Here is a 12488-nt window from a genome sequence, read left to right as displayed (position 1 = left end):
CATTAAACAGTCCCAAATTATATTCAGTATGCGGGATTTGCACGAAGCTCCTAGTCTCGGCTAGCATATAGACGTGCAACACTCACACAGAACGCGCCCAAACTGCACAGGATTTGCAAATTTTGCAGAACTTGGTCCGGTACCGTACTAACGGTAACTGCACCGCATATCTGCACATGCGCCCGGCTTCGCTCCCGCATCCGGTTCCGTGACGCTCTGGTGGCGACCGCTAGCCGACTGGTCAACATAGCAACATGAACCGTCACGGTCTTGACGTGCTCAGCGCTCGTTGCGCTCGATAAGTGGCGTGAGCGTTCTTGAAACTTAATTTAGGTGAAATAGGTCACGGTTTTGTGCGAGGTGTATGCCGTTTCCCTTTGAGAGTGTACTTCTGACCGCTAGGCTTATTTATGTTTCGAACCTGGCACTTACACCGGCAAGCACGTGTAAGTTGGATGCTTTCGATTTGCGTGATGACATTAGACATACGAGCGAATGGGACGGGAGTGAAGTGAAGAGTGAAGATAGACGAGCTAATGGAACGAGTTCGGAACATATTATCAGATTCACTATTGATGGGAACTCTCATTCACACCAAGCATGTTGTGTTGGCCACCTTTCTATTGCCTGACATCCAATCTGTGTGGTACATGCGTGTGTACTCCTGCTCCCGAACTGCCCTTTTCAAGTGACCAACATCAGCGGGTCATGATCTCAGTTATATCTCATAGCGTTCAACTGACAATGGTCTCTGCCTCTTATTCCCTACCTCTTGGACAACAGTCTGCGCCCGTTCGCTTCTCCCCTTACGTCAGTGCATCACACCAGCCCCACGCCCCGCCACCGCCACGTCACTCTGCCCTGCCCCTGCCCTCTGCGGGCCCAGTCTGTTTCTGTCCACGCTCTGCGCGCTCCCCGCCTGCCTGCGCTCCCCGCCTGCCTGCGGTCGCCGCCGGGCGCGGCCCGGCCCGGCCAGCGCAGCTCGCCGGCCCCCGCGGCCCCGCGGCCGTCATTACCGCGGGCGTGGCCGCCGGCAGAGTTAGACAACCGTGAAATACGAGCACTGATCGGCGCGGACGTTGACTTTGGCGGCGATGGTTCACTGCACGGGACCGGTCCCCTCGCTCCCGGTCAACGCCGCGGGCAGCCTTGGCGCCGGGCCGAGATCGTGAGCCTCTGCTGACGGTCTCAGATGCGTCGAATATCAGCCCGTGACCGGTTGGGTGTGTTGATGGTGACCCATGCTTACGCTGCCCTTTCCGTGCCTTTGCAGGTGGGGCGGCGGAAAGACGACATGGTATGGAGACTGTGGACAACACTTCTAGTCGTCATCTGTTCAGTTGACATCTCAAATGGTGAGTGCACGCCAGAATAAACAACTTTACATAGCTCACGCGGCGAGGATTTGGAGTAAGCGAGGTTATACGGACCTCACATTGTTGAAGTTTGCGTCGCATTAACCTCCAGCCCATAAGAAGCACCGTTCCACATGCGACATCAAAACTGGAACAAAGGCAAAACACATCCAAACATCGCTTCCCATCCAGCCTGGCTATGGTTCAGTTACCGCGCGTTCGTGCATCAATCTTCGCTTCCAAACCAACTCGCTGGGAGAGTTGCAGACGTCCGCAACCCCGCACCCCGCTACCATAGCGGGCGGAGCCGGGCAGAGCGGCTCTGGGCGCAAACCGGCACGTCACGGCTGCGGTGGCGGCAGCGGCGGCCAGGCCGGATCAGCCGGATCGCCGCCCCGCCGGCTGCCCCCGCTCGTTACCGGGCCGTGTGTCATCAGCGCAAGGCCACTCCAGCGTCCGCGCTGGGGCGGACCCCTCCCCCCCCCCCCCCCACTGCCCCGCCCCACACGATCGGCAGCTGCGGAGACATGGAGAGTTGGGACTGGCCAGTGTAAGCCTGTCACAGACATTCCGGGTTAGCCGGGGAAGGGTCTTGTCGTCCTCGTGCTTGTCAGTCAATGCATATGCAGCCTCTAACCGTTGCTAGAGCTCACATACCAAACTCTCCTGAAGCTCAATTCTTTCAAAATACTTTTTGCTTTCCGATCTCGGGCTTCTGACCAGGTCGGGCCGATGCTCCGACACCGTTGACATTCCACCAGGCCGCCAAATGGGTGGGCGCGGATCCGGCCGCGCTGAGCGGATATCCGTGCCGGTGAACGGCCAGATCCGTATGGATCGCTGATCGTGACCTCAGCTCAACTCTGGATTGTGTGACAGGCCGCAGATGTGTGGACCTATGTTCCCGATGTGTGTAGCGATCTTACTGGTAATTATGTGGTAGTCTCTGATGCTCATCTCCAATTTCTTGATAACGGACACCGCAACAGACATCTTCCACGAACCTCCAAAAGGTCAGAGAAGGTCGCTGACCTGGTATGGCCCGGATCAACCTTTTTTAGAAGCATATAACCCAACGTAATCCTTGACGCCGATTCAGATCTTAAAATAATCTTAGCAATCTCAGGTATTTGGTCATTCTGACCCTCTAACGTTGAAACAAGGTCACTAGCCTGAAGTGAGCACCAGTGACCTTTTGCTTAGAACATGTATCCAGGTTTAAGACTGTTGGATGATGAGACCTGGGGGCACTTTGGAAAGCGCTCTGGGTTTGACCTTGTTTGACCTTATTTGACCCAAAATCAATGACCTAGGAGGCTCAAATGCTGACACAAGTGATTTTTTTTCTACATGATAATTCACCCTGTAAATTTGGCATCTTCGGCTCTCTTAGTTTTCGCAGGGGGGGGGGAGGGGGAGTCAACTGACCTTCGTCCAGGCGTAAGGTATTCAACCGTCCACACCCGTGCGCCTGTTCAGGTGATGACGCGGATGAAGCACTGCGAGCTGTGCCTGTTCTGCTCTGTGGGGAACAACTCAAACAATAATGTTACAAGCTACATATAATATATGTCATCGCATGGCTCATGCGCCCTTTTACAAGGTCGCTGCAGCCGCTGAGACCTCCAGGACCCGTCCCGCGTGGCAGGTGTCCTCTAACGACCCTGTTCCGCCCGCAGCGCAATGTTTTGGCGGCACGCTGACCTTCGAGAAGACGGTGGGTCGCACGTTCCAGCCGTCGGGCGCCGAGAAGCGCGACCTGCTGGTCAACACCAACTCTCCCGTGCTGCGGGACTGCACGGCGATCTGCAGCCAGGCCACCTACTGCAGCGGCTTCGTGCTCGGTGAGGTTACGGGCCGGGCGCGGCCGTCCCCCATCCCTCCCCCCTCCCCCCCCGCCCCCACTGACCCTCCGGTCACCGACGGTGGAAGCGTCCGCCTCCTGCTGAGGGACGTACGGCTCATGTGAATGGGACAGGAGCTGGGGAGCAGGGATGTTTAGTTCGTAGGTCTTTACCATTTATTTTGCACGGTCGCCATTTGATCACAACAGTCTGAAAGGCTCAATCCCGCTTCCATCATCAAGCGGTCGTGACCCAATCCAATCCAATTCCATGTGAATGGAACAAGAGCTGGGGAGCAGGGATATTTAGTTCGTAGGTCTTTACCATTTATTTTGCACGGTCGCCATTTGATCACAACAGTCTGAAAAGCTCAATCCCGCTTCCATCATCAAGCGGTCGTGACAAGCGTAAGTACTCGTTTGTTGGGTGGGCGCCGCCAAGCCCAATACTTAACTTCGAGACATTCTTCGCAAAGCAAACGCGGCCACATGCTGTACCGCCGAACACCAACGTACGGTGGGACAGTCTAACGGGACTGCCCCGCTGCTCCTTGGGAGCTGGGGGATTTGAGCGAAATTCTTCAGAAAACAGACGCTGTCTCAGTCACACACCCGGTATGCGGTGCAAGGGTTCAGTATATCGGCTCGGAACCGTCAGACTGCAGTGGACCAGCATGGGTGCTTCTGTAACAGTGCGTGAACTCATCTATGCCGGTTTTATGTCAACACCGAGGCAGGCTTGCGTGCATAAGAAGCTGGTGCTTGACCGGAACCGTACGGTAATCCCTGGTTATCGGAATCAATTTTCTGTACAAAATGCGGTATTTCTATCACGGAGCCAAGCAAAATTCCAAAACATATCCTACCTCAAGCGTGCGTAGATGTGCGTAATGTGTGCGCAGATGCACACGGCGAGCCTGTGACAACACGCCCACCATTACACACCTGTGAACTAGCCTGCACTTGCAGACACCACCACCCCCACCCTGGCCAGGCTGCTCCTGTTCCCACGCGTGACACCATCCCGGACGTTCGTTCCAGACTATGAGGAGGGCAGGTGCGTGTCGTACGACCTGGAGTCCGCCACTCGAGAGAGTGATCTGATCGACAAAGAAGGCACCAGCTACTACGAGGAGATCTGTCTCCGTGGCGGTGAGATCTGTCTCCGGGGCGGTGAGATCTGTCTCCGTGGCGGTGAGATCTGTCTCCGGGGCGGTGAGATCTGCGATCTGTCTCCGGGGCGGTGAGATCTGTCTCCGGGGCGGTGAGATCTGTCTCCGGGGCGGTGAGATCTGTCTCCGGGGCGGTGAGATCTGTCTCCGGGGCAGTGAGATCTGTCTCCGGGACGGTGAGATCTGTCTCCGGGGCGGTGAGATCTGTCTTCGGGGCGGTGAGATCTGTCTCCGGGGCGGTAAGATCTGTCTCCGGGGCGGTGAGATCTGCGATCTGTCTCCGGGACGGTGAGATCTGTCTCCGGGGCGGTGAGATCTGTCTCCGGGGCGGTGAGATCTGTCTCCGGGACGGTGAGATCTGTCTCCGGGGCGGTGAGATCTGTCTCCGGGACGGTGAGATCTGTCTCCGGGGCGGTGAGATCTGTCTCCGGGCGGCCCGCCGCCTGGAGCATTGGCTCGGCAGCCTGTGCGGATCCGCCTGTCGTTCTCTGCCGCTTATATGCGTTGGGTATAACGGCCACCACTGTATTGTGTACGCTAAGCGACGGGTTTCATAATTCATGACCCACTACCGTTTTCCGACGGGAATAAATAGTACGCACGAGCAGTGCCAGTCCTGTCTCCTGACAGTGGGTGACTATGCATGCGACTGAGTAAGAGTCCAAGACCATGTCGTCTCCTGACGTCGACTGGCCGTGCGTGACTCATAGTCAGAGTCGGAACTGTGTGTTCTGGTGACCATGTGCGCATGTGAAACCGGGCCCGCGCTGTTCGGCAGTGGCGGAGGAGTTCACCGAGATGTGCGGTGACGACCGGCTCTGGGCGTTCGAGCGCGTGTTGGGCGCCATGCTGGATGGGTTCGACACGAAGGAGATGCCCTCGGTCCAGAGTCGCGTCGACTGCGAGCGCGCCTGCCTCACGGAGAAGGATTTCAACTGCAGGTCGGCAGTCATCGACCGCCGCCGGCTAGCGGGGGCCCGGCGACTAGAGAGCTGTCCGCGCGGTGCGGTCACAGTGGGCACACCTTTGTTGGAGTAGCACTAGTGCTTCATGGCGTAATAGAATTAGCATCGCGCATCATGTATTTCAGGGCCGGAATAGCATGCATGCTTATTGCCACACATACTTGGTAAACACATTTGGTATCTTGCTTTTTCTCATGTATGTGAGCCGAGGCATTCTGCAAACCACGCAGCATCGTGCTGTGACGCTCTCGTTCCAACAGATACCATACCCTATCAGCCCAGAAACGGACGTGCCCTGTCTCTTCTAGTGCGGTCACTTATGCAGAAGCCCGTGCGTGGGATGCAGGCCGGCCCTGACCCTATTGCGCCTGACCCCGTGCTTCTCGGATGGCCAGGTCAGCCGACTACGACAGCGTGGAGCGAGTGTGTCGGCTCAGCAAGGAGGACCGGCGCACGCAGCCACAGGCCTTCCGCCGCGGCCGCAGCACCATCGAATATCTGGAGAACCAGTGCGCCAGGCGTAAGTGTCCAAACGTCTGGGGCTGAGGGGGGGGGGGGGGAGGGGCGACCGGAGCTCTGCACCCGTTTTCATGATCACGCACCTGGGGGAGGGACGGCTAAGTTCGGAAGACTGTAATAGAGTGACTACATATAGAAGACTTCGAGATAGAGGAGAAGGGCAGGTGCCTAACACACGCCCTGGTGACCGGCTAGATACTTTTCGCTCGGATGTGGGGGGGGGGGGGGTCAATTTGACCCCCTGAGATCTCGGAAACTAAGAAAGCTATAGGCTATGTTGACTTGTACGTGAACATGAAACTTACAGGGCATGAATTCATAAATTTGTATTTATCTTTACATTTATATTTTTATGAATTTGTGAATATATGCATATATATATACATATATATATATATATATATATATATATATATATATATATATGTTTGATTAAAAATAACTGCTGACTCAGCATTGACGAGCCTTTTGATGCATCGTTCTAGTTTCCCTGGTGACCAGAGTGATGAATATATGAGTAATTTTGTGCGAACCATCTTTAATCTAAGCGATGACGCAAAGTCAAAGGCCCGGAAACTAGGACGATGCATCAAAAGGCTCGTCAATGCTGAGTCAGCAGTTATCTTTAATCAAACATGTATCAAAGAAAGAATTCTGCCAAAATATTCCAATATATATATATATATATATATAAAAATCTTTATGCATATTTACAGGGTATTGATTATGAATATAAATTTACCCGAAACATGAAATTTACGGAGTATGTTGATCTGTATATGAAGTCACAGAGGTCAAAGTTTGAGGTTCCTAGGTCATGACCTTTGGATCAAATAAGGTCCAACAAGGTCAAATTCCAGCTCGGCCTACAAAGTGCCCCCAGAGCCTGTTGCTAAGCAAAAGGTCACATGCTCCTTTAAGGTCAGTGACCTTGTTTGACCTTTTGAGGATCATGGTGAACAAAATCATACAAGACTGCTCCAAGTTTTGCATTTGAATAAGCGACAAAGATTACGATAGGCAGCATGTTTCAAAAAACAAAATGTTGACCTGGGTCATTTTAGGTTAATAACCTATTCTGCCCTCTGAGAAGTCTATTCGAAATAAGCAACAGAAACTATCCCATACAGCAAACCCTACAGTAGTAAAACACGTTGGTTTTGACCTTGGTCTGACCTTCATACCTGACCTTTGATCAACATAATTTGCACATTCAATATTTGTGCTGCCTAAGAAAGCATCTCAGAGATGTGTGGCTTCGTCTAACACTCCGCCGTTGCATCAGATTGAACGATCTCTGGAAATTGACTTCGCTGAAACCATGGCCTGACTTTGACCTGCCATAGATCAGCGGCCTTACAAGATTCATCTAAATTTTCATACCGAACTATTTGCTACTACATTGTCTACAACTACGCAAAATTTGGCGCAGCGACAACGCGCTATTCGGAAACCATTCTGGAAACCCCTGAGGGTCAATTTGACTCCCATACGAGTGCGTGTTAAGCAATTTGGAGCGGGGTCGTGCCCTTGGCGTGACATACCCGCAATAGGGGTTTGCCTAACTTACCCCGAAATTCGGATTTCTCTTTGGATTTAGGAGGTCACCTTATCATTGCGTTCAGAGGAAAAAGACACAAAAGATGTGGTAAATTGACTGCCATATATTATCGGGGTACACCGGCCCATGATGGACTAACTAAGACAGCTATGGAACTCTTTCCATAGCCGTTTTAGCCCCACCACGACCACGTGGGTGGAGGAAGGGTGGAGGTAACCAGCCAGTGGGGAAGGGGAATGGGCCGGGTGTGGGTACTGGGGTATTTTCCCCGTGCTTCACCCGCTAAATGTCCTGGAGCTTCACTGCATTGCCACCTTCATCAGCAGAAGATAACTGTTAGCGTGGACCGCAGTCCAACCGGCGTCTGTGCCTGCTGACAAGGTCCGTTTGGCGGTTCGACACATATTCACCATGAATCGCCTGTTCTGGCTGCACCGGACTGCCCTCACTTGGAAACGAACAGACTGCAGTCACCAAAACTTTGCACAGTGATGCGATAGCCTGCTGGTGCTCACTCTGTGACCCCTTCCCTAGAATTGCCCGAATTCCAGTGCGGCCCTCCCCAGCGGGACGTAATGGTGCTGACGCTGTGACCTCCTCCCCAGAGCTGCCCGACTGCCGATACGACCCTCCCCATGGGGACGTCGTGGTGCTGACGCTGCGACCTCCTCCCCAGAGCTGCCCGACTGCCGGTACGACCCTCCCCAGCGGGACGTGATGGTGCTGACGCTGTGACCTCCTCCCCAGAGCTGCCCGACTGCCGGTACGACCCTCCCCAGCGGGGCGTGATGGTGCTGACGCTGTGACCTCCTCCCCAGAGCTGCCCGACTGTCGGTACGACCCTCCCCAGCGGGGCGTGATGGTGCTGACGCCGGACTCGCTGGACTTCGCCGAGTCGTCAGCCGCCTGCGAGGCCGCCTGCACCCGCGAGCGTCGCTTCGTCTGTCGCATGTACACGTTTGACCGGGTCAAGAACCGCTGCTACCTGAGCGGGGACGACTTCGTCAGCCTGGGCCGAGTCGAGCTGCCGGCCATGGAGGGCGCCGTCACCAGCCAGCGCGTCTGCACGCTTGGTGGGTCGGACCGGGCGGCGAAGAGGGGTGGACAGTCAGTGGGAATGGGTGGGGGTGGGGGTAGAGCTCACGTGAGGCATGGAGCTCGAATGCGTGGGTCGCGTGGACATAAGCTGGTGCGGTCGGCAGATACCGTGTGCCTTCGGGAATGTATAGTTCCTCACTTCATCATTGACCTCCTCTGCATTCAACGGTATATACTGGCGCTGTCTTCTGGGAGCTTCGATATGCGATGAGTTCGCTCAGCGCCATTGATTCGAGATCATATCGTGATCCATCTGAATGATGCATTGCCTTTCGGTAGAAATAATGTGGGCGGCGTCAGACATCACCGGCGACATAAACTGAGGACATTGTTAAACGTGTCCCACGTCAGAGGCACACGTTTTACAGCCAGTCCAGTGCTAGTGATGCGTAACGTGACCTGTCTCCTACAGAGTCATGCGACGACGGTGTGCTGACGTATGAGAAGGTCACCGGTCATATTCTGCGGGGCGCCAACCAGGAGCCGTTCCCGCTGCCGCCCTCAGCCGACCAGGGCATCACCACCCCGTGCAGTGACCAGTGTGATGAGGTGGGTACGGCTGACCAGACATCACCACCCCGTGCAGTAACCAGTGTGATGAGGTGGGTAGGCTGACCAGGGCATCATCACCCCGTGCAGTGACCAGCGTGATGAGGTGGGTACGGCCGACAGCATGTGATGACCCCAGCCCTATTTTCTCATTTTGCTGCGTCTGGTCGACGCCCAAGTATAAGCTTGCCGTTAGTGCTCGAATTATTTGCTAGAACCATCGTTAATTCGCTAACTTAAGAAGAACGCTGGAATTCCACTGACCTAGGGTCGGGTACAAAGGTCAGGCCAAGGTCAAAACCAACCCACTCTTACACGAAAGGCTGCTGTACGGGATAGTATCTAGTGCTCATTTTGAATTCTTTCCTAAAAGGGACCGCATCATACATTTCCCGTGGACTACTTTAAGTTCGGAGTGGGTCACTGACCTTTTATGCTCCAGGTCAATACGTTGTTCTTAGCAACGTACCACCTAGCGTAATCCCTGATGCTTATTCACATCCAAAAATCGAAGCAGTCTTATATGATTTTGGTCACCATGACCTTCTAAAGGTCAGGAAAGATAGGACCTTAGATGAACACCAGTTATCTTTTGCTCAGAAAAAGTATCTGAGGTCACGGTGGTTGCATGGGAAGGTCTGGGGCTGACCTCGACGGATCTTATATTATCCGAAGGTCACGAACTAGGAACCTCACGTTGCGACATAGGTAAGTTCACGTGCAGGGCAACACACCCTATGAACTGGTGTCTAGCTGTATTAGTTATTGTGATTTCCGGGGGTCAATTGCTGCTTCCCCACCCCCACCTGAGCGACGGGCATCGAACCGGCCACCTGGGTGCGTGGCACGAAATCGCACTTTGTCTTCAAAGGAAACGACTCCTGCTTTAACCACGGTTCCGCCCAGCTGCAGCACGTGCATCTGAAGCTGACACGTGGGCCAGCGACGTGCACTGACCGACATCAGGTCGTGCCCAGACCCTGCCCGCTCCTGCTGGATAACCTGAGGTGGGCCGTTGCAGACGGGCACCGAATGTCCGGCGCTGGTGATCGACTACTTCAGCCAGCGCTGCTACCGGCTGGACCGCAACACGCAAGGCCGGGTGCAGGACCTGCAGGCCAGGGAGGGCTTCAACTACTTCGAGAAAATCTGCCTCATGGGTCAGTCGGCGTAGGATGTCTGAGCTGTGGCGCTCGCAACGTGCAATGCTTCAGCTTATGGGAGGCTGCCGAGGCACCCCCGTTTTTTTGAAGGGGTTGCCTGCCGCATGTGTCGTCCCTTTTTCGATAGTGTCGGGAACATAAATACCCATAGTTCACGCATACGTCGCAAATTCGCATCGTGTAACTATTAGGTGGTTCGCAAAAACCGTGTGGACCACGCCCACCCTTTAAACAATTTGGACCAGGCAACAAAAGGAGCCTGGTTTACCATTCCAACCGAAAGCGTACAGATCACAATCTCAGCCCCCCCCCCCCCCCCTCATTACATTGCCAGTAAACACGTGCGTGTTTGCACAGACGCTCGTAAACCCGTCCGAACAGCACGCGCAGCTGAGCGGCGCGGCCGCTGACAGGGGTGTGGCCGGCGCGAACGGCGGCGGTCAACGGCCGCCGGTCCGGACATCGGTTGATCGGTCAGACGATACCGACCGGATCGGACGGCCGGTCACGCTGGGAACCAATCGGTCGGCGGCGCGGTGGCGGTGGCGGGCGGCGGCCCCTCCCTGCAGTGCGCTTTGTCCGCCCGCGCCGGGCCGGAAGGTCGAGGAACGCCGAAGCCCACGGTTCGGTCCGACACGGGGTCGCGGGCTGTGGCGGCAGCTGACGCAACCGGCAGCTGATGCCGCCGCCGTGCTTTGTTTCGTGCGAGGTCTGAACAATAGTGCAGCAGCTCAGCTGAATTGCGTTGTTTGACCGCACCGGCTGGTTTTACGGTATTGTCTGGATTTCACCGAATAGAATTGCCTATGCCAGGGCCGTTATGTCTGATAATGGTGGCAAGACTGGTCGGTTTTTAATGCAAATTGGACTTAATTGGCCGATGTTTGATTGGGTTATTTGGAGTTTTCGGGCTCCTCTTAGATACCCGTTGATTTCTTGGGTTTGAGTCAGGCTCTGGTTCTGATAAATGCTGCTCAGTCTGATTCATCGCTGCAACTGTCTGCTGTTGTCCATTTTCCATCCTCATACCTCGCGTGATGACTGAGCGAACACGTTCCCCTGAGAAATACCGCCGTTAACACGCACAGACCCGTCACGCGTCCGAAAATCCGTGCCGTCGCCTAGAGCGTAACGATCCCGTTACCCACACCAGACATGGCACACTCAATCGCACCCGCCTGATTTGATTATCCGCCATCCGATATCATCCATTATGCAGCTCTGGAACGGCTCGGCGGGCGCGGACGCCGCCCGCTCCCCCCCTGGCGGGGAACGGCGGGGCACGCCCGGCTGTTAGCCGGCGATAATTGCCGAGGTGGCGCGCCGCACAGTCATTAACCATGTAAATCGGCCCGGGGCGCAGAGGCGAGCCGGCGGCAGACCGGAAGTGGCGACATACCTGTCCCGGGCGGCGAGCCGCCGGTGCTAGCCGGCAGTGTCTGCTGGAGGCGGGTAGATTCCCGCCTCTATGCACGTGCGGGATTAGCTGGTTGAAAGGCGCGGATTGGCTGGCTGACGGGCGCTGACGGTCATTGCCCCGGGCTGGAGGAGGAGCCTCCGTCTCGGCCCGCCCGCCCAGGATGGCAGGACCGGGACCGGGGCAGAAGATGAGGGCTTCCGGGGCTTTCGGCTCCATGACAAAAGGACGCAACAGTGGCGTTGTTTCATGATCAGGACTTGTGATCTAAGTAATGTATAATGTGGCTGTGGTGCCGAGCATTTCATATGATATGAAATTTTAAAGTCTTGCCATGGGCAAAATCCGCCATTGCCCTTTGGTTATTTGGAACTCAAGGGGACATAGGTACGAAACAAGTTTTGTGCGACATGATTGTTACAGCTGTGGGATTCCGGAACGCTGCCATGAGATTGGGTCTGCCTGTCGCCTTACTTGTCATTTACAGCGCGACCATTACCAGTCGGCGATGATATCATTACGGCGTATTGTCTGAATATGTAACTATTGTGCATATTCAGAACCCGACCCAAAGTAGGCGCGAGTTAAATCACACCACACAGAACATAATAGAGCTTTGATATCTACGACAGCCCGTGCAGAGGTCACGGTTCTGGCCATTGCTCAGGCTCGGGTCCGTGGCTGACCGGCCGGCTGCGTGTGCGCCTCTGCACCCTTGATCTCGTGACCTGACCCAGATGAGAAGCGTGGGCTCGGCGAGGCCGTGCATCACGGTCAAAAATGAATGGCCACGGATCGGTTTTTCATGCATGGAGGAGGCCGATAGCGTTTGAGCACGCGCACGGC

General features: G+C 55.1%; 1 protein-coding gene across 1 annotated transcript in view; it reads left to right on the top strand.

Annotated features, from left to right (window-relative positions):
* The first annotated feature begins 2124 nt into the window (after positions 1 to 2124).
* The window catches only part of LOC119093039 (uncharacterized), a 30590-nt gene continuing 20226 nt past the window's right edge, over positions 2125 to 12488 (top strand). The window contains exons 1-8 of the mRNA XM_037215932.1: positions 2125 to 2185; positions 3035 to 3199; positions 4240 to 4350; positions 5149 to 5311; positions 5731 to 5855; positions 8234 to 8488; positions 8926 to 9062; positions 10084 to 10222. Of these exons, the coding sequence (XP_037071827.1) occupies positions 2125 to 2185; positions 3035 to 3199; positions 4240 to 4350; positions 5149 to 5311; positions 5731 to 5855; positions 8234 to 8488; positions 8926 to 9062; positions 10084 to 10222 (1156 nt within the window). The remainder of the gene's footprint in view (positions 2186 to 3034; positions 3200 to 4239; positions 4351 to 5148; positions 5312 to 5730; positions 5856 to 8233; positions 8489 to 8925; positions 9063 to 10083; positions 10223 to 12488) is intronic.

The sequence above is a fragment of the Pollicipes pollicipes genome, unplaced genomic scaffold (genome assembly GCF_011947565.3).
Source record: "Pollicipes pollicipes isolate AB1234 unplaced genomic scaffold, Ppol_2.1 Scaffold_38;HRSCAF=43_pilon_pilon_pilon, whole genome shotgun sequence".
NCBI classification, from domain to species: Eukaryota; Metazoa; Arthropoda; class Thecostraca; order Pollicipedomorpha; family Pollicipedidae; genus Pollicipes; species Pollicipes pollicipes.
Note: the sequence above shows the minus strand (reverse complement) of the source record. Positions and strands in the feature narration are given on the sequence as shown.